At 45.8% G+C, this 27,980-nt stretch overlaps 1 protein-coding gene across 2 annotated transcripts in view; it reads right to left on the reverse strand.

Moving 5' to 3' along the window:
* Window positions 1–27,980, reverse strand: part of LOC8027854 (dorsal-ventral patterning protein Sog) — a 370,069-nt gene that overhangs the window by 144,471 nt on the left and 197,618 nt on the right. For both annotated transcript variants that reach the window (XM_040217931.3, XM_042290868.1), the window contains exon 3: window positions 21,269–21,395. In XM_040217931.3, coding sequence (XP_040073865.1) covers window positions 21,269–21,395 — 127 coding nt within the window. The remainder of the gene's footprint in view (window positions 1–21,268; window positions 21,396–27,980) is intronic.

Genomic DNA, 27,980 nt, shown 5'->3' on the forward strand with positions numbered 1-27,980 from the left:
ACAAACACACACACACACAAACACACACACACACACGCACGCACGCACACGCACACCAGCGTATCTTGAGTCCGCCAAGCAACGTCAGGGAAGAGGCCCGCGCAGGTCCGTGTGTACGTGTCGTCTCAGACAAAATTATGTTCGCGTGACGCGCTCCGACGAGGAGACGGCAGGAGACAGGGGACGGCTTGCTTCAAAGAAAGGCCGACCTAAGATTACCTAACGCCGTTTAAGCGTAACCGAACCTGAGCTCTACGAACTTGACGGATGCGCCCTAGGCGCCGGTGACAAACACACACGCACACACACTCCGAGAAAAAGACTTCCGGAGGGGGATTTTTTTTAGTGGACCTATTTCGGACCCGGTCGTTCTTTTTCGTCCTTGGTATATTTACACGAGCGCGTTAAGACAACAATGAACTCGCGAACGAAAAGTGGCGGCAGTCGTTAAAGAACTAATCGATGAGAGCTTTTCGATGTCACAGAGAAAAACATCCTTGAGGTGCTCAAAAACTCTTCGCATTAAAAAAAAATATTTTTTTTTAATTTGCGGAATAAGTTTTATTATATATTAAAAAGCTCGGTTCCACTGACATCTTAAGATCTTGAAAAGCGCAAAACGACTCGAAAGATTGCAAGTAGACTGATAGCAGCGAAGTGAATTTATTTCTCGCGCAGTACACATTTTGCTGTCCAATGTACGATCGCGATTTCTTTACCAAGGTAAAGAAATAGGGCAACTTGAATATCACAACTTCGTTCGTCGAAGAGACTCTGAACTTAAATAATGTTTCGTAAATGTTGATGGCTGAATAAGCACTCCCTCTTTTTTTTCACAATTTATTCGTTTGGTTTGTTTGGTATCTGTACTTAACTACTCTCGTTTTTATGTATACTGTTTTAATGCCTCTGCTGTTAAGCCTATGCGGGAGGATGCAGGGGGTTGATGGCCTCGTCAAGCTGTATTTCTACAGCTTTTTTTCTCTACCTCCAACCTCAATGTTGATGGAAATAATAAACGAATTATTAACACTCCAAAATCCATTACCGTAACGTCGTTGCTTTTGGTCTCTCGAGTGACAGTGCAGGCTCGCCATCAAAGGTTGTAAATGTGGGAACAGTGTATTAACAATAAAATATGTACTTGGGATACCTGAGTTCAATGAAACGTTTAGCGCTCCGCACTTCTCTCTCTCTCTCTATCTTTCTCTCTCACTTTTTTTTTTTCTTTTTGATTCTTTTGGGATTGGTGCGCCCAATTCTCAGGGATCGTACGTGCACGTCCGTATGCGACGTGTCTCATTTGAGATTGGAGAACCATCAGCGCCTTTACTAAGGCCTCGTATCAGAACCGACTCAAATTTCAAAGATGACCCTGAGAAAAGTGAGTTAGAACGGAGAATTTGGTAGAATGGTAAATGACTTCTCTCGTGGGCTGCCCTACGCAGCCCACAAAAATTGTTGTGTTGCGAATTTCCGAAGCAACAATCGAATGCGTGGTTACGTTTTACTTCATGATAAGATTGGCTACATTGTCGCACTTCAAAGCAGTGTGTCGGTATAGTTAAGCAACACCTCGAAAATGCGGAACCGAGTCCGTTAGGAGATCGTTGTCAGAACTACGGTCTTGACCGAGAAAGATATTACGAAAACAAATTAACAAAAAAACACGCTACCAACGCCGAAAAGCAGTACTTAAAAAAAACGCAATAAAAGCCACGGCTTTCAAGGAGAAAAAAAAAACACCACTTGGAAATTCAAGCACTTTCTTGATCGAACACGCCAATCTCCGGTTTACAAAACACGTAAGCGATTATAACAGAAAACGTGCGCTATTTTATTTTTTTATCCGATTGAGACGGGATTTGGCTCTTGGAAAGAACAGTGGCCTTAGAACTGGATGCACACGAAACGACGTGACGTCACCGCTTCAAGTCATGTTGTCACTTGATGGCCACGCCACGTTACACCACAACTTGACACACGACGCCTCTAGATCCGATAGCGCTGTAGCGAACCCGGTCACGCAAAAAAATACTACAACCTCGCACTGTGAGAGACGTGGCTTGACGTCACCTGACAGTAGTGCCACCGATCAGGTGAACATGTAACACACAGTGGCGTCTAACTAAACTTAGCAGGGCGCAAGCCTGCAAAATTTAGCCGATGACTCCACTTCCGAGCCGCTTCCGTCGGCATGGTACGGCCATGCGGTGGCGACTACGACGGCTACAGAAATCCCAACCTTGCTTAAGCTAAAATGCGTTCTGCATTAGAAACGCACTTCGACGCGGTATTCCAATCCTAAAACGTCAAAGGTTGCGAACAAATGTCCACCGCGCTGTTCAACGTGCATGATCTCCTGCTTACAGGCCATGTCAATGTGCCCTACAGCACAGGACGGAGTACGATCTCCACAGCCCAGCACACGCGCGCTTGTTGCTTTGGAGGGCTTTGGAAAGCCCTCGCCACGCCGTCTCTAAACGCGTGAGAAAACGCGTGTAAACGTAAGCCAGCAAGGTTGCCCTCACGCGCACGACGCACATGAATCCACAGTATATACTGGAGACCAGCTGGAGCACTGCAATCAGGGAGAGAAATAAAACCCCGTCACGGAACCTGTGAAACTAACATAATCATCATCTCAGTCAAAATTATAGCCCTCCCTCCCCCCCCCCCCCCCCCCACCCCTTTAAAAAAAAGTTCTTTCTCGTCATAGCCTTCAGGAATGCTCTATTTCTTCTATCAGCGGAATACCGTTAGCGTTGCATCGTTACGCCTTTGCTTTACTCTGCTTGGCAGGGCATGCACATAAGAAGTTTTAATGTGAGCATTCTTTGCGGTGTCGTATATTCCCCCAACACACACACACACACACACACACACACACACACACACAAAGTAAAACGAGCAGAAAATTAGGAAAATTATCAGGGAGTACGCGTTCTTCAACAAGGACGCATACCGACGACCCGGCGGCTCTCAACGCACGCCGCTGTGCCTCGCTCGTTAAAGATGCACTCGGGCCTCGCCGCGAATTAGCATACATTCCCGTGTTGCTCGCGACGCGTTGAAAGAGTCCCCAGTACGAAGCCGAAGAAGGGGCAACAACAGCGCGAAAGCAACGGAAGTTGCGGAAGTTAGGGCTCTCCGTTCCTTGCCGCCTTTTAACTCGCGCGATGGAAGACAAGGCTTTCTTTGCGACCGACCACATGCCTCCCCTTCTGCCAGCAAACTCTTTGACCCTTTTGCTCTTGAGTGGTTGGTTTCCTCGGGCGGCTGGAAGCGGGCCAGACAACGCGCGTGTGCGCCTGGTTGGTCGAGAAGCTTGTTGTTCGCCCCTTGTCCGCTCTTTTCTCCGGCAGAAAAACAAGGGTCAGAGTTCGGTTGCTCTTATATTAGTTTGTTTTCTTTCTTTTTCATTCGCTCGTTTACAACAGTTGTTCGAGCGCTCGTTATTGTGCAGCTCCGGGAGGATCGGTCGGTTTCGTTGATTCGTTGGCAGTTGTTTGTTTGCCGGGATGGGCTGCGCTGTTAGCGCTGTCGTAATCCCGGGGAATTCGGAGTTGTTAATCGGATCAGCGCAAGCTTGTCGCGAAATAACAACAACACGGGAGACAGGCAGCCGCCTCGACGCCGAAGAAAAGCCGCAACTTTGGTCGTCTGCGAACGAACGAATCGTTGTGCTCTGTTGAGTCCGCAGTCTGCTTTCGTTTGTTCATGTTTCTGAACTGTGCCTAAAACAATCTGCCGCGACAAGGAGCCGAATGAACGATATAAACTATTCATTAAAAAAAGACAGTCGATCTGTAAGGTTGCCTTGGCTTTGCAACACGAGACCTCGCTCCGAGCGTGCTATACTCACCGATCTTCAACTGATATAGAGGCCCCGTTTGATTATTTATGTACACTCAGTCGCAAACGCTCAAGGTAGTTTTTAGTCGGCCTCGGGTTTTTAAGAAAAACCTCTTTAAACTACCCTATTTAGTCTAGAAGAGCCTGTACCGTCCAAAACGTTTCCCGGGACGTTTGGTTCAGCAGGACAATCGGTCAAATCCTATACCTAAGGAAAGAGTCTACGGTCACTCACAACCAGAACATTAAGGTTCCAATTCTTTTTTCCATAATTATGTGATTTTATTGGCTCCTCAGTAGTGATCACATGATTATCGGGGACGGCCATGCCATGTCGTTCTTAACGTCGCAACCAATGAGGCATCGATACAGTTTCCACGACAGAAATCATAGTCTGCGATGTTTTCTAGGCATAAAAAGTCGGTTACTACCGCAGCGGAAAGAGCGAGTTTGCGTGAAGCATTATTGGTTGGTACTTCGGTACACTACTTTGTTCCAGCTTAGGTCCGAGCGCGACCGATATTGTGAGCCGAAGGGCCAACAAAACAGCGCAAAAAGCGCAACGTCATGGCGTGCTATCTGCGCTTCGTGGGACTAGCCGGCGGGGAGCGCGCACAGAGAGACGGCGAATAACGGCTGGTCCTACCAACTGTAGAGAGCACGCCATGACGTTGTGTCTCTTTCGCTGTTTGATCCGCCCTTCGGCTCATAACATCGGCTGCGCTCGGACCGAAGCTAAAACGAAGTATAAAAAAAAAAAAAAATCCAGTGCGTCCATTCTTGCGCAAAGCAATTTGGAGAGCTAGGCTGAAGATTTGTTTAGAGTCCTAAGGGTGTACGAAGAGTGGTTAGAATAGCGACGTGTCATTCCAATAACTTCAAGACTGTATAAAGTACCGGTCATTCCCTTGCGCTGTGAACAGCAGCTACAAAGGACGCTGCTCTATGCGATACGAACCACGATTAGCACATCGGTAGCATAGAACTAACGAAATAATTTGCGCTGTCACACTGATCATGCGTGCAATAAGCACATGAAACGTCAACGCTCAGTGCCACAGCCCAGACTGTTTTCGTTTTAGGTTTAGACCTATTCTCAGCAGCGTCCTTCAACAAACTCGCACCGAATGCAGCGACTGGCTTTCCCGAGTGCTTTGCAGGAAAGTGGACGCACCAGATTTCTTTATGTAAAAAAAACGACCGTGGTGTATTTTTTGTAAAAGTGGATGCGCGGACTCGGGGATTTAGAATGCTGGCTGCCAGACGCCGCGCATGCGGTGCTTGGCATGGTCCTACGGGGCTGTTGGTAATTACTTAGACTTCACTTGTTTCCCTGCAGAGTTTGCCGCTTGCCAAGGTATGCCGAGCACCCAAATTAGCCCCAGACACCTTCATTTGTCTTGTGCTTTGCTTCTGGGATATATACACAGTCTGCCGCAGTATACCCGTGGCGCTACTGCAGCACCCGTAGGTTTGTCCAAAGCATCAACCGCAGATGAAAGTTTACATACGATTTTGGTTATGTAACACGAATGTTTTTTTTTTATGAAAAACGACATAGATAGGTTAACGAGATGGCCTTCAGCTAATTTTATGTATGCAATTGTTTCGAAGACAGCACCTGTGTGTTTCTGAAACCCACACAAACGGATTGTATTGCAACCCAACATTTGTCTTCCTTCGACACAGCGGGGTAGTTGCAACTCGCAATATGCCTTTTGCTAATGACCCAAACACCATGGAACATACTGTGAGTGTAGTTACCCGTGTCTAACGTGCTTGCGCCCGCAGCAGCAACTGTTCTAAAGCAAAACCCCAAAACAAATGGCATCTTGCACGCGCGTTCATCAACACTTTATTTTGGTTATTTACCTGGAATCTTTTATACGAGAAAGGCGAGCGAGTGCGGCATGTGGAATTACATTCCCAGCATTCTTCTTCATGCTTGGGTAATTTAGCAATAGGTCTATTGTAAACCATTATCATAGGATAAAGTTCCGTATAATATCTAAGCATATAAGCTGACGCGACCGTGCTATAGAATAAACATGTCGAATTTATAGCAAAAAAATGCCCGTCATTTCTGCGCAGTTACATAAAATAAAAAAAGTGTCTGTATCTTAAACAAAAATAAGGTTGCTGGTGTTTAAAGCTTAAGAGAAATTTACATTGTTCTCTGTCATTGCACTATATAGCCATTGTTAGCAATCCCAAACAAGAACTATATGCATAATATTAGGACAAATGGTCATTAACATAGCATACGGAACTTCATGCGATTTTTTAAAAACTGAAAAGAACAAAAAAAGACAACGTAGGCCATTTAATTTTTTATTAGATTTTTTAAGATACATCTGTATCAAAATATTTATTACAGTACTAACTTCAAAACCGCAGTGATTATAGATAGGGCCTTGAGGGCGTACCGAAAGGTGTGTCATTTAAAAAAATGTAAACACTTTGCAGAAAAACTAAAGGAAATATATTCCTTATCTGCTTAATGAATTCTCAGAACCCCTGAAAAACGTAGAATCCATGATAGTAGTAAAAAAGAACGGAAGAAATGGTGCGAAACATGTCAATCCCAGCAAACGCAGTTCGTCAACCGTAGAAGCTTCGTCTAGTACAGGGGTGGCCAAACCGCGGCTCTTTGCTGGTTCAAGTGCGGCTCGCGGATCCCTCGTAAAGGACCCCCCCCCCCCCCCTCGCCCCCGCCCCTTTCCGGGTTTCCACAGGAAAAAAAAAAAGAGAGAGGATTTCAGAATAAAGCACCTCAAACGGTTTGGCAGCCTTGTGCCCCCCAACGTACAGTCACACTCTAAACAAAATTTAAGTTTGCACCCCCCCCCTCCCCCCCCCCCCCCCCCCCACCCCTTCGCGGCTCTTAGAAGTTTCGTGGCTTCGTTTGCGGCTCTTACGCCGGGTCAGCCTGGCCACCCCTGGTCTAGTATATTGCATGGTGTACGAACCCCGTTTTGTCTGTTTGTGTAAGATGTTTTCTTTCGTCGATATACGGTGTGTTTCTTCTGTGATGTGGAGTGTTTTCATAACTATGTTTTATTTTTGTTGGTAGATAATGTGTTTCTACAATGTACCCGCATGATCTGCTTTTTTTTTGCAATTTTTTTTGTAAATATGCTTGTTTTTTCGTTATGGCTTTTTGAATTTACCTAACACGGTAGCATTATTAGTTGCCTGGCCCCACAGACAAGCAGAATGCTGGTTGCGTGGACCAGCAATATTTCACTCTATAATTATGATCAGAAATAAATTAATTAATTAATAAATATGTATGTATGAATGTATGTATATATGTGAGCACACGCTAACCAAATATGACGCCTAAAAATAAAATATTTTCTTTTCCAAGCCTTCTATTCAGAGAAGCTCGAACTGTTTCAACGATGAAATCAAGAAATTAAGAATATGGTCATGTGAGGCCAGGATTATAAAGGATCTGGAGCCATGGTGGGGCGGGCCGGGGTCAGTTTGATGACCAAATGCGCCGCTGGTATGTTGAATAAGAACTCTCTGGTGCAGCTGCGATGGTATCATTGGACTTTCCACTCACTCGATGGTATGATCAGTACTGCGAGATAAACGCTAAATACTCTAAGACATACGTACAGCGCTGGCTAATGACACTTCGTAGCGGAGACAGCAACGCCAGCAAATCCCAGCTGAATAAACACCGATAAAAATCAATTGTTCTACGTATTAAAGAAATCAAGCTCGCGCATGTATCAATGCAAGCGCCGTGAAAGATGCTTGCTCAGTACATGTAACCACTGCCAAGGGCACGTTATGCACGTTAAGGGGAGCCCGGGGAGGTCTGAGAGGATTAATGGTACGGGCCTTTCGAATTAGTGCAATGGGTGTTCCATACCCTGAACCGTGACCCACCCCCCCAGAGTCGGCCAATCGTGGCGTCACGTGAATGGTCGCAACGCGGGGATGGCATGACCAGCGCCTAATCGGGTTAGGCCATCTTTCTGACACGTCGGACGACATGTCCAGGGTTTGTCTGTGTTGTGTGTACGGCCCGGTAAAACCACTGCAAAAATCACCTGTGAAAAAAAATATCTTTTCAAAGACGGTGTTTTGTTTTCATCGGGGAGCTTGAAGCAGTAGTACAGGCGTGGGCTCAAAGCTCCTATGCATCAAGGGCATAAAAAGACTGCCACACCAGCGGCGAAAGTGCATTCGGCCCCAGGGGCGAGCATGCATGGCCTCCGAGATCCGGCGCGCGCGATATGGGGGAAGCATTGCCGAGGTAAACACGCCCATATACGGCGTGCAAGTTGGTCCGTTCCTCGGGCACCTCCTCGTGCGCTTGTTGAGCCGATAAATGTGGCCACGTGATTTGGCTTTCCTCCCGGCCTCAACCGATAACGGCACGCACTTGGCTGCCTCGTCACTGCGCGTTCCCTGCGCGATTTCTATGCTGCCTTTCGATTGGCGTGCACGCCCCTCGACTACTCCGTTCCAACGCGCCAAAAGACGTATTTGGGAACGCTTGCTCGCCATGTAAAAAAAAAGCACTGAGAGCTTTTAGAAACGTAGGGTGTGGCGAGCGAGTCCCGTGCATGTCATTATCGCATCGCAGTCAATGAGAGTGTGGCATTAGCTGTTTACTGCGCCGAAGAACTAATCGCGAAACAAGAAGAGACGACCAAAACGAAGCCACGCCCCGCGTTTCTTAAGCTACCGGCGACAATCTATAAATGGCCGGAATCGGGTTCGTAAAAAAAAAAGCGTAAATATATACGGTGTGTACTGACTTACGCCCGTATGTTCAGTGTTTTTGATGACAGATATTGCGTCCAAATTAGGTAGCGCACCTAATAAACGGATGCAGTCATGAACGTCGTGAAGAAAGGCCGAGTAATCCCCCCCCCCCCCCCCCCCCCATGCTCCGTTACGTGGTTAAACTATTAGCCCCATGAAGTTTGCGTGGTGCCCCCTTACGGCGAACCAGGGTGACGTCACGGCGAGGACAGAATTTTTGCTTGACTTGCTCCGCTCGCCCCGTGGAGGTTGTGACAACGTTAGCTTTCGGCGCGCTCAATTCTATATAGCTTTTTTTTTTTTTTTTTTTTGCGCGCGCGCTTTTTGAGGGAAGTGTAAATTTTCATATGTGGCTTTATTGAGGCATGGCCTATATCTGCAGGCGAAACTTCAACCAACATTTCAGGCATGGTTGACAGGTCAGGCACCGCATCAATCGCAGCTGGTATATGAAAATGAAGAAATATGGCCACAATTGCAGGAGCATCACTATAGATTTACATCTGACACAATCAATGCTAGTGATGGTCTGAATGAATTGGAAAATTGTGTATAACATTTGGGTGTTTTTTTTTTGTATCTGTTTTTAAACAAAAGCGCCGAAGCAGAAAAGCTGCATGCTGCTCGCGCAATATGTTAAATATAGTCTGGACCATGGAGAGAGAATCACAAGTGAGACAGCCCAAGTGCAGGGATAAAGTAAAGGAAGAAGGAACACAGACATATACTAGTTATTTGTTTATATTGCTCGCATTTGGCCTTTGCTGGATTCGGATAGTATTTCAATGGCCAAGACTGGTGGTGTCTGTGGACTTGTTTATTATATCACTCAAGTAATGTACAGCAAACCTAGATGAAGGTCTCGAGCCCGTTCTATTAGCCCCTTAGGCTCTAAGATTGAGATTTTAGCTAAATCAAATTTTCCTGACGCTGAAATACCAGAAGCTTTAATCAGCAAACTGTCACCCTTCACAGGTTCCACATTTTCTGCTATTAGTGCAGCATCTACCACTGGACAGTCGTTCGAATGCTCGCTGTTCCTGCTGTTTTCATCTGTTGTCAGAGAGCCCATCTAGGGGGTTTGGAGACTGAGGAAGCTTTTGGGACTAGCAGCAATGTCTCTTTTATTTGAAAATGACAATTCATACTAAACGGTGTATTTTTTTCCGAATACACAAGGCTGGAATGAAGGAAGCATTTGGAATGTATAAACATTCCGAAGTACGGTACTATTGCTCTGCATATTTTGGGCAGTTCAATACATCTCATACAGGCAACTGTATGAGATGTACTACCATACAGACTAATATGGTCCTGCTACCATACAGACTAATTTCCAGTAATTGCATGTGTTCTAAAAAATAAAAGAAATGCCTGCATACGTGTACGAACTATATCATTAATTCACGAAGAATTTGCATTTATCTAAAACAACCCTCTTCCACGATCATATCAAAGGCCTTCCGAGCCAGGGCTTCTAAAGCATCTGCGAACCAGCGCATGCAGAGTCCGGGTCGCGAGCTAATTTCCCGATTGCCCAAGCGCCTTTGATATCAATGCCATTTGAAATGCCTGCAAAGCGGTACGCAACATTCTGATAAATCATGAACATATAAGGAACAGAATTCCAGCGTCTGCAACACTTACGACGCCGCTTCACCGACCCCTCGCATGATTGCCATGTGCCGTGTAAACCAACAGGGAGGTTCATCAGCGGAATTGCCTCCGGCGTTAGCTTTCAGGATTTCTAACCCAATTATAATGGTAAAAGTGACAAGCACGCTTATAGGAGGTACGGAAGCACGTCGTTATCGGCCTGACCCTGCGTCTTGTACACCGGGTGAACGAGGTCTCGCTTCTCAACTGCTTGCGGCACACAACGGCCAAACCAGGAAACCAAGGCAGGGAAGAGAGCCGGATGCGAAATCGCAGAGCGGGGTCCTCCCCCTGACGTCACGGTACACCCCACCCAATCAGGGCGCGGCGACCGCAGCGGCGCTAGTGTTCGCTCTCGGGGCTAATAGAGGCGAACAGGAATGATTAGGGACTTCATATCACCATGCGTTGGTTCTGCTCTTAATAGAGCGATGAAATCTGTTACGAAAAATTATTAGCAATATCCGATGTACTTCGAGAGAAAACTAGCCGTCATACTTCAGGAGTAATTAAAGAAAGCCCCCATTCAGGTTAACTTTTCCTGCATAACGTTAATAAAAACCTAACAGCACATGTCAAAAACAAAATATGCCACGTCGGAGTTTTGGTTTTATTGTTTTTGATTGTCGTTGATGGCCCCTTTTCGGGAAGGTTATCTTTTTCTCTCCGTTAAGCTGCACCCGAGTAACGCCGTTAGCATTTGCGTCCAGCATATTAATTTTACGCCGTCACTCTCACGTTTGTCGTCAACGCCCCCGCGTGAATATGCATGACAACCGATTTTCTGCCACGGCTCGTTTATTCTACTTGACTGATTATGAACTTGCGTCGACGCCCGAGTAACGATGTTCGTTGTGGGGCCTCTGGACGAATTCGATTATATACTGGGTACCTGCCGTTTATATATATATATATATATATATATATATATATATATATATATATATATATATATATATATATATGTAAAAGTTTAGCAGATGCTGCAGCAATGTAAGAAACTTACTTTTGGGTGCACACACGGAAAAGTATGACTTAACTTTCAGGCCCCTGAAAACCCACAACTTTTTCTTCGGCGTGTTTTTGTCCCGGTAAATAAAAAAAACTAGTCAGTTTATTTATTTATTGTTTTTTTTTTTTTTTGACAGGTCGGCGTTAGAAAGTATATTAATTTTTGTCCGCCGAACTCCTGTCCGGGGAGATTTTATTTGGTAGGACTCTGTCTGAGCTTCCAAACCTTTGGTCCCGTGTGGACATTAGCTGTCCAATATTCTGGACGTTCCGGTACTTGCGCTATCTGAATAGGAAAATCTCTTCTCGCCTCGCAGATGTATTTAAAGTTTTGAGTGAACTTACATTTCAGGCATTGTCAGAAGAAACATATTTCTAGCTCTATCAAGAGCGTGCGTTAAATAAAAAAAACCTGTTCATTCACAAAGTAACAAGAAAAAAAAAAAACTAACACATATTGAACACTATGAGACTGGAAAAATTTCCATCACTCGGCGTACCTCCTTTTAGGTGGTACACCTAAAAGGTAGCGCTGCGTTGAAACGGTGTATAAGCAGGATGGAGAAAAGTGAAAGGAAGATCCATTGGTGGATCCTTAGGGAATGCGTTAGCATGACCCTTGGGACACGCCATACATGTCCCCCTTCGGGAAACGCTAACGCCCCTTTACTTTTCTGTTTTGGCACTCTATTTTGCTTATTTTATTTTAGATACCTCTTTTTGGCTTCGTTACGGAGCCCTTAATGAAGCCAAAAAAAATAGCAAAAATAAAAGAAGCAAAATGTTAGCAGAGTGTTAGCGTTTCCTAAAGGCGGACGTGTGTGGCGTTTCCCCAAGGGTCATGCTAAGGCATTCCCTAAGGATCCACCAATAGATCTCCCCTTATGTTTTCCGGCGAAGCGGGCTCACCGAGCCCGCTTCGCCCCAGCCTCTGTCGCACGCAGTCCCGCATCGGCTTGCCGCTTCTTGCGCCTTATTTCGGGCAGCCGAGCTAGGCCCTGCTTCCGCTCCTCTGTCTCGTTCGCCCGCCTTGCACGCTTAGCAGCGGCATCCACTGCCTGACGCTGCTTCCGCTGTTCACCGGTTTCCCGTCCGCACATCGGCTGCCGCCCCGTGACGTTGCCTCCCTCTCGCCTCGCAGCGCCGCGCGCGCATTGGATACCACCTTGTACGTCACCTCCCCCTCGCCTTTGTCCTTCACTACCATCCTCCTCTCTACGCGGCGCGCTTCCCTTTCCTTTGTTTTGTCCGCAGACGGACGGCGTCAGCTTTTCCCTGTCGTGTGGGTAATAAGGCTAACGCCTTAAAAATCAATATGATTTCAAACGTGATTTAAATCAGACCAGTTTTGCTGTGATGACGCCAGCATTTCCCGCAAAAATATTCCCGAAAATATTCTTAGTTACCATTTCTCTATCACTCGATGCTTCCCATATGTGTTCGTTTTGTATTTAAATACAGAAGAATAACCAGTCAGGAAAGGTTTATATAAGGCTTAACCCGAGCAAAAAGAAGTGCTTTTCAGAGCAAATCGGATCTTTGAGCATGAATAGACTACTTCCCTAAACTCCTGCATGCAACATTGCGCGCGTTGCCTCTGGGAACTAGTTGGCCAGGGAGGAAAGTGGCATGGTTTCGGTTTCGATCGACACGTCGACTAGAGATTATACACAGAGCGTATCTCGTGTTTTCTGGTCTTGAAAGCGTCATTTGTGGTCTCTAAACTAACCTAAATGGCCAGACCTCAAAGCTTTAGCATAAGCCCGAAATGTATAGCTTGTCTTAACACACGCTTGTTGTGTTTTTGTACTCGAGCCTTTCTGTTAGCGTTTCGAGGTACGTGAACGAGCCAGTGCTGGACATCTCGACGCTGCGAAGCTCGGGGATCTTGCTTGTGCACGAGTCAACAAGCTGTAGCAACCAATAAGTATGCATATATCGAGCTCGCACCTTTATATTAGTGTTGCTGGTCAGGAAGTTTGTTTTGTGCGTAAATAGACGAAATAAAACGCCTGAGTGTGCGAGGTAAAACTCGGAGGCGCCATTGAAAAGCTCTAATCGAACACACTCCTTATCTCTTATCTGTACTGACCCGCAGTACTGCACGAGGCGAAGTCCCCACCCGCTTGTATTCCACTAATATTCAACATCGCGTATGCGCATAAAGTTATCCTGCAGTCATATAGGCAAATTCGCGCATACAAACCGTTTTAAAAAAGCAAAAATCAAGCACTTGTGCGAAGAATGTCGCACCGTTCGCCGGAAGTGCGCCGGACGGGCGTGAACCCCTATGCGGTGTGCCAAACGAACGAAATTATTCAAAGCGCATTTGACGGTTGCTAATGGCCATAATATTTGTTATGTGTTTGATTTCCTCCTGACTGAGTATGCCCAGGTAATTACAGACAGACCGTTCAGGCACAGATCTTGGGCGTCAGTAAAAGCTGATCCAAAAAGGCTTAGCGAGGAGTAGGGGACGTTTGTTAGGGCCTCCGTCGTAGCTATAGCCGATATCAGCATTTGCGAAAATTTAAACTCCGATCAGCACAAAATTTGAGTGGGATATATATGATGACACGAGGAAAACATAATAGTAACTTTTGCGCAGTAGTGAGGTCGAATTTATTGCGTTTCCTTAAAAGTTCATGCGCCAACGCTGGGCTCAACTATGACACCCCTGTAAGGATGCGGCTTGCTTTTCGCCCACTGAAGTAACAAAAAGCATACGTTTGGCAAGTAAAATACGTATAAGGCTCAAGGTGACCAAATTTCAGTAGTAATTCACTGGTACTAGACGGGATTATTGAAATTGAGCTCAAAGATGCACTCGTGGGGTGAGGTGACTAAGCCACGTCTTACCAGGTTTGCACGCACAATATCCGGTGCTTCGGGAACCAAGGAAAGTGCCCCGGTTTTTGTTTTGTATCGCTCGAGAGTGAGTGTATTGGACATTCGTGAAAAGTCAGATAATCGAAAACGGAAGCAGCGCATTCTGTCACGGCGTGATGGCATGAAATCAAGCTGCTCAATCGAAACAGAAACTGAATGGCCAACTAGTTCTCAGAGTGCACTGCGTGCTATTTCGCCGCGATGGGGCGCTTCGATTTTGGAAGAAGTCTATTCTACCTTCTTCGTTCGACAGCTACGTTAAGTCCTTATGCAACAAAATTAAAACGTAAAATGAAGAAACGAAACTATAGAAGTACTATCCTATCGAAATGAAGTCACAACTCATAAAATAAAAGCAAATATTGTTTTTTTTTGTTTTTTTTTTACCTAAAAGTCAAGTCGCTTTTGTTCCAGTATGGCGGGGATTGCAGAAATAAAGTCTTTAATTAAACTTTACTTTCTATATACCTTTATTCTGCATTGTTATGAGTGCTCGGACGAACTGCAAGTCAATCTGCCATGGAGGAAAAAAATTCTAGTGGTAAATAATCACTATTTTCTAGCTACAGTCATTTAAATCAAATTAATACGATTAAAATGAAATAAATTATAGTTTTTCTTAATCGTTATTTTTTTTTGTGAGTATAAATATTGTTTTGAGTTGAGACAATTATGACCTTATCAAGCTGCTGACTTAAATCAATAGACGACGTTGCGCTTACACCTTCCAGAACTAATACCCGAAATCCCGCTACCGTGCTAGCCAAAACGCAACAATGACTTTACATTAAGCGGACGTTCGTACTTTGGAAAAAAGTTCTTTAATCTGTAGGACACTTGATATGTCACAATCTTGCTTCTTGGGTGGTTTGCTCAATTCTCGATTGAAGTTACAGCGCCGCCGCGTACATGAGAGTTGCATCGTATAGCCGTCCGTTGTTGAAATCAGCGTGGTGCCATTTTGAAAGCGTCTTTATCACTGAAGGCAACGGATGTATGTAGTTTCCTGACACACATTCTGAGCGCTGAATTTGGCGCTACCGGGTTCGATATATTCATCCATGATCCGACACTATGGGAACGCACGTATTACGGGAATCGCAGTCTGCATCGAGGCAACGCTATAGAGACAACAAAAAATCAACTGTCATTGCATTCACTGCGCTCCCATTAAAGTGTACACCTAATTAGATCACTACGTTACCTACAGTTTACACGAAAAGTGGTCATTATCTCCCCATAAATTAATGGACTATCTTGGCTTTTCACCGCAGTTTTTGCGTATTTGTATTTATCGCTAACATATTTTTCGGTAATGGGGAAATATGCCTTGTAATAAATTTTCACTTTTTGTGTTTCTCTTCTTTTTCTGTGTGTGGCTGGAAAAATTAGTCGAACGCCTTTCCGACTGGTAATGGTCGCAATAAAAAGGTGGCTGAAGAGGCCGTTCAAAACAGCTTTAATTTCGCATCGGGGAGCGTTTCTATAAATTGTACTATTTTAATAAGTGAGCAAACACAATGCATAATTACTATGCGGGAAAGCGTATTGCTCCTTTCGAAAATTGCCCACTGATTGCAAGCGTATTAAGAAAAATAACAATAAAAACTGAAAACTAGTTGCTTGTGAGTATTTAAAGAATAGTCATAAATATACGAATCCAAAAGCCCATAGATTACTTCATCTTCATATTTTCCTATACTCGTAGTCACCTCAAAAACCAAAGCACAAAAGAAAAAAAGGTCCGGTTCTTCGCGGCACGTTACTAATTGCCCCTTTCATGAGTTGAATTCCAATATATGTAGCTGCATGTTACATTAGATTTACCTTCTTTTATCAAGACGTACACGTTTCAAACCCTGAAAGCGTTTCTTCCTCCGACAACCAAATCTTCTACTACTTCGTTCAGCGCACGAATAATGCGCAAAACTTTTTTTTTCCTGATGTGACAAAGCGTAAAGTGGGGTATATTACTACAACTTGGAGTCAATTTTAGGATATGAATCTCCTAAAGGCAAACATTTTATAACAACTGCGACGGATAAAGTCCAATTGGATTTTATCCGCTTCATTTAGTGCACTCGGCTGATTGTAATAAGCAATCAATAATCTGAATGCAAGTATATGTGAGGAGTCGGTTTAGTGACACGCTCGAAGGAACGGCAGTGTTGCGCTTCAGGAAGAGCTGGCGAATCTGGGATAGCCCTCTCTATTCATGCCAAAGAATAAACTGTTCCATGGAGCGCAGACGGCGTTGTCTGTAACCGCGAAAAACGGCATATGAATTCCAGCTGAGTGAAACGAGTAATAAATTCCTATTGGCCGCGACGCGTCATAGTTCCAAGGAACGCCACCCCACAGAGAAGTCCTCTTCCTGGCGCTGCGGCCCGCGCGCCGGTAAAAGGGAGAGGGGTTTGCCCGCGCGGCCCCCGCTGTCAGGCGTGGCCGGAGGGGGAGGGGAGCGGTAAATTCCCCTCCCTCTCCCTGTGTACTATTGCATCACGTGTTCTACGCTCTGCTGTCAGCCATGTCATGCCGCCCGGCCAGTTTCTGTGGAGGACAGCGGGGCGCGTTGCTGGTAGGAATGCGCTGCGTGTACGAATGCTTTCACATTCCTACACGTAAGGAGTCTTAAGTATCCTGTGATTTTTTGTTGCCTATGCTTCTGAGTTCAAAGTTTACAAGGGGTTCTGTGCGTTGCCGTGTTTGCAACCTCCGGGTTTGCATTCGGTCTGAACACGATTCTAGAAGGTTAAACCAACAAACCTTATTGCGTACGCTGGGTGGAGGACATTCCCAGCTCTGATTTCGAGTGACGTGTTCAGCGATCAATGTGGCTGTACTGTCATACGGTTCAGTTGTTTTTCGGGTTGCCCACCTCCCTTTGTCGCAATAGACGAATACTCAGGTTAGAATTAAAACGAGGCTGTTTAGACGGTGTTGTACAAGTTACTCCTCAAAAGTCACGAAATACCTTTACCCGTTACTTAGCATTAAAAATAACTAGGTAGAAGTAACTCGGTACTAGTAACGCGTTAAATACATGTCTGGGTCTACCCCCTATCCTTTCAATCGAACCCAAATGGAGCTCAGCGTCGTTCTGACGTCACCGCAGCCCCTGTACAAGAAGCAGACGACTTGCTCCCCGGATATTGTTGTTACGTTTCAAATTGAGACGCTGTATCAACTTTATTGTGTCACTTATACCTTGTCTTTAAGTTTCCTTCAAAGTCTCAGTCAGGGTCGCGATTAATACGCACCAGTTCGCTCGCATTTTGAATATTTTTTTTTTCTCGCAGTCTGTCTTGATATGAAATCACCTTTTCAACGAATTCCCGTGAACTTTGTTACGCTGACGCTTGACATGATCACCAAACGGTCGGTTCAGTTCACTTAAAGAAGCGAAAAAAAATACAAGGACGAGAAAGTAAACAGACAAGAGCGCAGCCCTTCTTTTAAAGCTCTTGTCTGTTTACTTCCTCGTCCTTGTATCTCTAGGCGCTCTTGTCTGTTTACTTCCTCGTCCTTGTATTTTGGCGCTTCTTTAAGTAAAGGCCCGTTCACACTCTTGCAACCGAGTACGACCGAGAGAGACCAGACCGGTTTTTAAGCCTTTTGCGACTTCTTAGGACCGGATGCGCTGCAGCGCGGAGCTGGTTTTAAGAGATCGCAAGAGGCTTAAAACCGGTCTGGTCTCTCTCGGTCGTACTCGGTTGCAAGAGTGTGAACGGGCCTTGATCATGAACCAACTAACCCAAATAGCTTCCTTAACGCGTTTTAATTTTTCTGTTTCACTGACAAGGGGTCAGAGCAACGGTCTTCATGTCTACAGTGAGGGAAGCGGCAATATGACCTTTGACCTTTCGTAGCAGGCTTTGTAGCAGGCAAACTGCTGGCTTGGAGCAGCCAATGACGGTTTTGGAGCAGATGGCAACGGTTATCACGTCACTTTAAAATGAAAATTTAATTGAATCTCTCAGTGAGTTCATATCTGATAATGACGGAGGGTCCCTCTTTGGTACTGGAGCATATTACTTACTATCTTTTATAGTAAGAATGGATGGGACGCAAAAAGAACACACAGCCGTCTTTTTTAGAAGAAAGGCTCAGCTCAAAGTAGGTTCCATATTGAATTGTTATTTAAAAATATTGTTCAGAAACGAAGCATAGCGCAACACTTCACTTGACATAAGGCCTCCATCCCTCCCCCTTTCACATTCGATCGTTCATTTAGCCTGTAAATACAATTGTTCTATTGTCAGCAAAAACAAACATATCCGTAAAGTCAATTAATAAAAATAGGTCCCACCAAGTTTGATGAACACCGAACTCAAGTATATAATATCATAAAGAACGACAACAACCACCCACAAATATTATGAAAACCTACTCGTACATCTGCGCTTTAAAGGTGATACTCCGCTTTTGCTACGTTCCAAACTGAATTGAGTCGATTGACTGCTGCACGGGGAACTACATTAATCACCGGATTTGTTCAAATATAGACCCGCGTTTTTCTCCGCGTTTTTCTAATTAGAAATCGGCCTATAGTCAAGACCAAAAAAAAAATGAAAGACGTTTACAAATTTCTGTAATGCGAAATTAGAGCGCAGCTCTTGAGGAAGGGGAGGGGAGGGTACGGAGGGGAGGGAATGCCCCTCGTCCTCCTCCGTACCCTCCCCTCCACCTCTCTTCCTCCTCCTCCGTTCCTCCTCCTTTCCCCTCTTCCTCCTCCTCCTTTCCTCCTCCTCTCCCCTCCTCCTCCTGCATACCCTCCCATCGTCCTTCTCCGTACCCTCCCCTCCTCCCACAGTTTCCGTGCTAGATTTAACTAGAAAATTGACGCCACGTGACCTCAACACCAATTCAGTTTCCCCACTATATTTAGCGGGGAAAATGATGCCACATGACTTCGTGTCACGTCACCCACGAACAAATTCAGTTTCTTCGCTCGATTTAGCAGGAAAATTGACGTCACGTGACCTCAACACCCATTCAATTTCCCACTCAATTTAGCGGGGCCGTTACGCCGACGGCGGCGGCCTTTTACGCGGAAACGGGCGCCTAAGAGCTGCGCTCTAGAACGTCAACTTTTAATAGTACTGAGCATGATTTCCGGGCCAATCGCGCTAGCCCATGCGCTCCCCCAGGTCAGCCGCTGCTCCTAGCACTCCGGAGTAATGCGGTGAAGCTCGGCCAGCGAGCGCGGTGTGAAGCGTGAGGGTTGACGCGAGCTGCGCAAGTGCCACGGTACTGTAGCCACCGCGTAGAAGCATACGGCAGATATATTATCGGGAGTAAAAGACCCTGTTTCTGTCTGATTGCAGTACACTCTAAGAAATGCCTGCGCGTCTACTTACCCGCAAAACACTCGAAGAGCCAATTTCTGCGATCTACAAAATCAGCTCAGCGAATGATGAGACGGAACATCCGTTCAGACCTAAAAATTAAGTCTGCGCTGTGGCATTACGCAATGCAAGCATGGCGCTTTGCATTGCGTAATGCCACAGCGCAGACTTCATTTCGAGGTTTAAACGGATGTTCCGCCTCGTCATTCGCTGAGCTGATTTCGTAATCACAGAGATTGGCTCTTCGAGTGTTTTGCGGGCAAGTAGACGAGCAGGCATTTCTTAGAGTGTAGCTGCCATCCCACTATTTCGAAAGTTGTTCTCCTAACTTTCCGCTCCTGAAATCGCCAAAATCGTCTGGAAATTCAGATTATGACGGGGTTAGCGCAGTTGACGAGGAATCTCTACACTTAGTTTCATCGCAGTTCAAAGCACAGGTGACCCTACCAGCATAAAAGCACTATATCATAGCACTCGTCATATATCTCTGTACGTGATGTTTAATCGCCTAAACTTATAAAGCGCAGCGAATAGGCTTGCGCTTTTTGCAAGTGTGTTCCTGATTGTATGTGTTTCAGTCTTCGATTGGCATTTGGCATAAGATGAAACAAACTATACAGTGGACAGAGATGCTGTGAAAATATATATTTGTACTATTTTCGTTTCCTTCTACTTCCGTATATAATAAAATCGAGCAATAATTTTTTTTTTTTGCTTCGTTTAGGCCCACCTCGGCGCAAGTGTGGCGCAATTCTTAGCAAAAATGGCGCTTTGACGCAAGTTGTAGCAGACTATTGTTCATGGCGCAGTTTGGCGCAATTTAGCGCGGCACTTACATCAGTGCGTCTATAAAGAACTGGATAGTATCAACTTCGGAAGATGATTGGTGAGATTCAAGCCACTTCTTTTCTTTTTTTTTCTTATGTATTTAGTATTCCCGTAAATAGGTGGTTATGTGAGTGCTACTAATTGAGCGTCATTGGGAGAACTTTCTTTTCCAAACCAACAAAGGCAGGTCTGTCTGTAGCAAACAGGCACTTCGCTCAATCAACCTTGCTGGAGCTAGAACTGCACACGCGTAGGAATGGAGGCTACAGTCACAAAACTAGCGTCTAGAAGGGAAAATGAAAAATCAAGAACTTCAGTCGTTTCAGCTGCTATGGACCTTCGTTTGCTCTCGTCCACAGACACCTGGGGCGACGAAAAAACAATAAAACATTTTAACCTGCAAATAGATAAAAAAAAAAAAAAAAAAAAAACTAGAGGCGAGGCAAAACGAGGATGGATGACGGTTGCGCTTAGATCCTGAATGACCTCTCTAGCGTGGCGACGGCCAGTGTTTTCGGCCATACTGGAAGTGACGAGATTCAAGATGGCAGCGCCTTTGTGCAAATGTTCTATACTCCTTTTTTTCATACGATGAACCGCGGCGGATGCTTCACGAGATCGAAGCCAATATCCAATGCCATGGGAGTGTCACGTGACCTTGGGGGGACCCCGGGGGGGGGGGGGGGGGGGGGGGGCAGCGACACGCGGGGGGGTACAGTCACGTGATGCATTTACAGCGCAGGATTGGCTAGAATGGCTCGTAGCTTCCGCTGAGGCCCATCATAAAATGAAAGAAATATAAACGGAGCACCTGCATGTCAAAGTCACGTTAAAGTTACGAGATCCTCAGGGGAAAAGGGGCGGGGGGAGAGAGGGATAGAGCGGGTGCTCACCTTCTCCAGGACAGGTCTTGCAGCAACGTTCGGGAAGGAGCACGGGGTCCTCGCACGTGGGCTTGGGACAGTCGTTTTTGATGTTCTCGCATCGCACCCGAGCCACCACTCGCTTCTTCCGGTGTACCTGCGCAGTCCAAACACGCCGAGTCGTGAGGGCCAACGTTCTTAGATCTATCAGTTGTCAAGCTCCACAGAAGAGCGTCGTTCGAAAACGGTTTCTCTCTGTCAAAGACTTTGAAATACCCCAGGACCCGGCATGATGTCATTCTCAGCGATACTGGAAAAAATAACTAATCCCAGACTGTTTCGCGCACCGACACCACATGGATGCCACCGACGCGCTCTCATCCAAGCTCCCATCGTCTGCTCACCGCTCGGATAGGCTACGTCAGCTCCGTGCCTGTGGTCAGCTTCGTCTACCCGCTCTCGCGGGCTGGCTTTCGATACGACCGGTGCACCAGAAGAAGATTGGATGCGAATGCGCATTCTCATCATGGCGGAGGGAAACGAATATTTGCCGGAAGCAGGGCTTGTACGGCTTTCTCAACCCGCAGTGCCATCCTCAGCCTTCGAGCGTGCGACGACTGACGCGCTCATTTTCCAAAGCCGCGCTGTGAAGATCCGCTTTAGAAGACGCTCCCGGCGCGGTATCGAGAGCATACGCCACACGACGACTTCCCATTGGTCAGGCAAGTGTTGGGCTCCAAATCTCACCTGTTCGACACCGATTCAGTGGGTGCCGGCATGTAAATATGCAGGAGAAAAACCAAGCCGCATTGCCATGGCAATGTCATAGAAACGCGGTTGTTTTTTCTTCACAATTACATGGCGACGTTCATAAATTGAGTTTCCTGGTTGCAATGAAAATAACGCGAGACTGTGGTAAAAGATGGTGAACTTAGTAGAAGAAAAAGGATACAGGAAAAGCATCGTCTCGTTGACCGAGAGACTGGGGGACATTTCTTAGCCACGCCTACTTCCGTTACACTTCGCTCCATGTACAAAGAATGAGGAGGCCATCTCCTGCCCGTCATAACCTCCTTGTTCTCGGTTGCCTGCAGGCGAGTAGGTACAGACGGAAAGCGTTCCTAGCGTCACCAGCGGAAACGCCTTCACGAACAACGGAAAAGGGTCGTTTTTGAACGACACTTTTTTGCGGAAAACTGTTGCGCAGACTTTATGTTTACCATAAAAACCACAAGAGACTCATTTTCCACCACAGGCAATGTGTGTCCCACGTTCCACCGGTTCCGCCGCTTCTGTCCATGGGGCGGGCTGATAGCGTAGGGAGCGCCACGGAGAAAATACGCCACGAAAAAGCGCCAGACGTTCTAGAAAGCTTGTCAACTGACTTTGATCAAGTAAGGTTGTTGGCGGCAGCTTGTCGCCCTTAACAGCCTCTGAGACTTCTCAGTTGCGAGAATAATTTCCCCAACTGTCAACAACGAACACTGGGTCATGCCCAGTGTTGTATGCACCGACCACTGCCTTCAAATAAGCTCTCAATAGTCCCGCATATAGAACCGTGACTAGGTGAAAAAATGAAACTGGGCAAGACACCCGACAATTAAACCTGAAGAACAGCAGGCAGAAAGGAATCGTCTTAATCTAGCAGGAAAATAAAACGGTTAATAAACTTGACGTATAAAAATGTCGTTAAAAAATACCACCGCGGCCGAACGCGTCGAAACAAATTCATTCGGCTGACGCGCTCCAAGTTGGACGCCCACAAATATACAGCAAACACACAACGCAGTTCTGAGTGTGAAATTCAGAACAATGCAAGACCTGGTAAAAAATACCACAGCTTCGCGACAAAAAAAAAAAAAAAAAAAAAAAAAAAAAAAAATTACACACTGTAGCTTTTGCGAAAATAGACAAATGGCGGCCTGCACCGGGGAACCTTTTCTCGCGCTGATTATTAGCCTCTTCGCTCCGTAAACAAGCGTTAATTGACACGATAGTATTCCAATAGCACGCCTAGATAGCGGGTGGAAAGAATTGACCAGGCAACCTGTGCGAGAACTTTTGGCTTCGATTCCCATCTGCCGTGCCAAAAACCCGATAATTCAGACCAGTTCACGGAACATCCCGCCCGAGAAGAAAATGTTTTCGCTATTTTGATGGCCTTTGCAATGTTCTCTATTACGTGCAAAAAAAAAAAAAAAAAAAAAATAGCGGTGTCGTCCGCATAGGCCAAAATGCGAACCCCGCGCTGATTCAAGGTAAAGCCGCGAACATGCTCACTTTGAATGTTACTCAGACAGAATGGTTCAAGATACAATGCCAACCGTAATGGCGAGAGCGGACAGCCTTGCCTAACAGGAGATTTTGCAGGAGTACGTTCACTGACTCACATACTAACTATAAGATTCGCTGTGCAATTATAATATGCTATTTATTTATTTATTTCAGTTTACCCCGCAGCGCCAGTCGCATTATAGCAGGGGCCGGGGGGTGGGGGGGGGGGGGGGGGGAAGGGGGGGGGGAATAGTACATTTGCGTATAAGATGACATGAAGTCCTTCAAAAATATTGGATCCTATATCGATATGTTTCAAAGTTTGGCTGAGAACGTCATGAGACAGCCGGTCGAAGGCATTTTCCAAGTCAACTTGTAACATGGCGACTTTGCTCAGCTCAGCGTCACAGCACATCAAGATACTGCGCGCAACATGAATGTTGGTGAAAATATTCAAGCCTTGTATGCCGCATGTCTCCCTCGTTATCACACACTGCAAATGGCGAGCGCAGACTTCAAATAATATTTTATAATCAACATTAATAAGGCTTATTGTACGGTAGGAGCTAACACTGCGAAGCTTAACGGGGTCGTCACACTTTGGGATTAACACTTGGACTTAACACGTACACTGTCTGTGTGCGTGAAAAAGAAAACAAAGGGGGGAGACTTTTTTTTTTTTTTCATTTGCCTCGGTAAAAACTTTGAATAACACGGATGGAATTTCATGTTTAATGTTTCGTAAAAGCCAGCAGTTAAGCCATCCCTGCGTGGCGATTTTCCAGGTTTCAAGTCATCTATCGCTATTGTTATTTCTAACAAGCTGATTAGTTTCTCTAAAAAGTCCGTATCGGTTCTTTCAACCGTCGGCAGTAGAGGCGGAAAGTCGTCCTCAAATCCTGGCAGTGGTGGGGCGCTACAACTCTCTTCGGTGTGAGTTTTATCACTGGACAAAACCCCAAGGTGTTCTATTTCAACTTCATCGTTATACTTCGTTTTAGCTCGCAGCCGAAAAAACACGCGCGAACTCCAGGCTTTCAGCGTCCCTGCCAAGCACGCACGCTCGTGCAGTGCAAGCGCTGTTCAGGGCCACATGCTGGCGCTTATAGCATCGGCTGCGTCAGGACTTTCAGCTGAAACGAAGCGCGCGCGCGTATTTCTTTCCGCCACCACCACTCTTTTTGTCGGCTGCTCTCCCACCAAGAAACGCTCCATACACGCCCGTATAGCCACCCTTGTATCGGTCGCGATCGTGAATCTCGAGTTTGGCTTTCAAAATGTTAATATCAATGAAACGCAAGGTGCTCGGCATTCTTCCTGTAACAACTTCTCCAAGTTGTTTTTTTTTTTTCTTTTTTTTTTGGTGCTCTAATTCTTTATTTTTGTCCTGATACTATACTCTATTTCACCTTATGATGTACCGCAGGAAAGGCTACAAGCGCGAGCTCCTTGCCTTAGGGCATACCTCGGCGGCACGAGCTTTCGTGCATTAAAGGCAGCTGCCAACGCTGTGGCCTCGTGCTTCTAGCCTTCGCTGCGGTACAACATAAGGTGAAACGAAGTATAGAGGAGACATGTACTTTCAGGTGCCGTTAATTTCACCTCCTGTTTAAATGCCTCTCAGCGCTCACTTCCACTGCCTCCTTTCAGTTGCATATGTCACAGCAGATTGTCTTAATAATGGAAAGAAATGGTTCATCCTTCAGAAGTTTACCATTCATTTTTCATAATTCCCATGAGAAATTCGCCGCTTCTTTCTTGTTACCTAATTGAAAGGTTACAAAGCAGTGATCGCTACAAGCAACATTGTGTACAGAGTAACCTCGACATAAATATACGAGAGCCAGTGAGATATACGCTTGGTCCGGTCTAAAGTGACTGGCACCCTGAAAGTGCGTGAAAGGCATACATTTGGACCTCGACACACAACATGCGACGTCTTCGAGAACAAAATCTTCAAAGTAATGTTTGTCAATCCTGGGGTACTGGCATTCCTAGTGCGTTCGGTTGGACCTGTCTTCAGCCCAGCAGACACAATTAAAGTCACCCAAAGTAATGAGAAAACGATTAAACTATCAATGTTGAAAACGTTACGAAAAAAAAAACAAAAAAACTTCGCTCCTCAGCTTTATTAGGTGCATAAACACAAGTGACGCGCCATTCATTACCCATAACAGGACATTAGCACATGACAAACCTCCCAGACGGGCAGGTCGTGACAATTATCACGACAGCCTAGGGATTTTCTGAGGAACAGGCAGCAGCCAGCCGAGAAACCAATGACTCACGCGGAACTCAAACCGCGCCAGAAAAGGCCGCACCATGCAGTCGGCCTGGGCCTCGCTCTCGACTTTGGCCTCTTGAATTGCGACAATGTCCAAGTCATGCCCGGTGAACAGCCGGTAGAGCTGCTGCAGCCGTCGTCTGGCCGGGAGGTCGCGAACGTTCAACGTGGTCACGCTCACGCGCAGGGTATTTTCGAGGGAAACCATCGAATCGCGAGTCTCAGACTTCGTACGCTGGGCTGACCTCTCGCTCTACCATGGGAAGAGACGAACAGCGGCCGCAGCCAGCTCGTCGTCCCTTCTTGCCCGTCGCCACCAACCAGGGACGCTAAGTGTGCTGAAGCGACTGGTCGGTTCCCTGCTCAGGGTCGTTGAGCTGCCTCTTGACCATCTCAGTCGCGAAGTCCATTGCTGTACCATCTCCGGCGTCAAGTGTGTCAGCCGCGTCCTTTGAAACCGGTGTCGTCTTATTGGCCACCATCGCATTGGGCTCAGTTTCACCAACGGGGCTTCTGAAGTCCATGCTACGGCGGAAACCTGCAGCTTTCTGGCAACGCTAACGGCGCGCGTTGCTGCGCACCCGACGCCTGAGGGTCTTGCGAAGAAATCCTCGTGGTTGGAGCCGCCGCCGCCTCGGCCCCTTTTTCGTCGATTACCACGTTGGCGTCCTGGCTGTTGGTGGTCTTGCTGGCGGCAGCTCGAGTGTACGGCAGTACGCAATTGGAGGCCCCATGCGCGAAGGCTCGACACTCCTCGCCCCTCGGCCCTCTGCGGTCGCGCCGTACGTGTCCCGTACATCCACAGGGACGGGGACAACAACCAGCAGCGTGCCTCTGTGAAGGTGGAGCTGATGCGGCAGCGACACCGGTGTTAAGTCTTCACAGGGCACGCGTTCGAAAATCGAATCAGGCCACGCAGACACGCTTGGACGGCTTGGAAACGAACGTTTTTATTTTTTTTTTATTTTTTTTTTTTTTTCAGTTTGTTCAGGCAATACCTTTTGTCTGCAGTACCAAGGCGAAATACCAGATGGTCTGACGAGGCCTCGGTACCGCTACATAAATGAAATATTAAAAAGGCAATGCCACTCGTCGACAGCAGAGCACACTGAAACAAGAAGCGCTCTTAAATAAAATATCATGAATAACAAAATGTACATATAAATGACATTTATATAGTACACATTTCTGATACTATAAAACTATACTATAATACCATAACACAAAAAAAATTACAAAAGAAAGAGTAGCTAATAGGGTAAAACCAGATATTTCAGATCAGTTTGCAACGTTTGTGGGCAAGAGAGTTTTTCACTGTGCTTTTGTATAGATCTGTTTAGCGATATATTTGACGTAATACGTGTATGAAGATAACTGTGTGTATTAAGGAAGTTTGGAATTTGAAATGAAAACGTTTGTCTGCCCATGGCTGTCCTGATTTTGGGGAGTATATACTTGTCATTTCGAGTGTTGTAATGGTGGTCGGGTCTAGTGCCTGCAGATGGATAGCTATGTTGTTGAAGTCTATGGTAACGGAATATGTAGAGTGCAAGTTTATAAATGTAGAGTTGTTCAAAGCTCAAAATTTTATACTTCTCAAAAAGCGGAGCTGTATGTGCATCATAAGCAGAATTGTGCATTAGACGAACAGCTTTTTTTTTTTTTTTTTGGTAATAAATGCAGATGTGTGATATTTGTCTTTGTGTGATGTTGTCTGACGCCAGATAAAAAAGCACAAGTAAACTTTGGTATATATCAGCGCATAATACACTTGGTACGTCAGCCATTACGGTAAAAGATGCTTTGCAGATGAAATTAGGCCTATTGATTTTGAGATTTCATTTCGTATTTTATTCGCATGGTGTGCCGGATTGAGGCGTTCGTTAAACCCCACTCCAATAAATTTATGATTATCCACACCCTCAATTTGAGCTCTTTCGAACTGCAGTTCAATATGTGTATGTGGGCGCGATGTATTGAGGAAAAAATTACACATTTTGTCTCTTCTGTATTTGGAGATAAACCGTTAGCCACCAGCCAGGATGAAAGTTTAATTAAATATTTGTTTATTGTGGTCTCTAGTTCGCTAAGATTGGCCCCAGAAAAAAATGCATTTGTATCATCGGCATACAGTACTAAATCTTTGGTAAATGGTATATTATGTATGTTATTTATATATCCGAG

The sequence above is a fragment of the Ixodes scapularis genome, unplaced genomic scaffold (genome assembly GCF_016920785.2).
Source record: "Ixodes scapularis isolate PalLabHiFi unplaced genomic scaffold, ASM1692078v2 PGA_scaffold1__304_contigs__length_218370807, whole genome shotgun sequence".
In the NCBI taxonomy this organism is placed as follows: Eukaryota; Metazoa; Arthropoda; class Arachnida; order Ixodida; family Ixodidae; genus Ixodes; species Ixodes scapularis.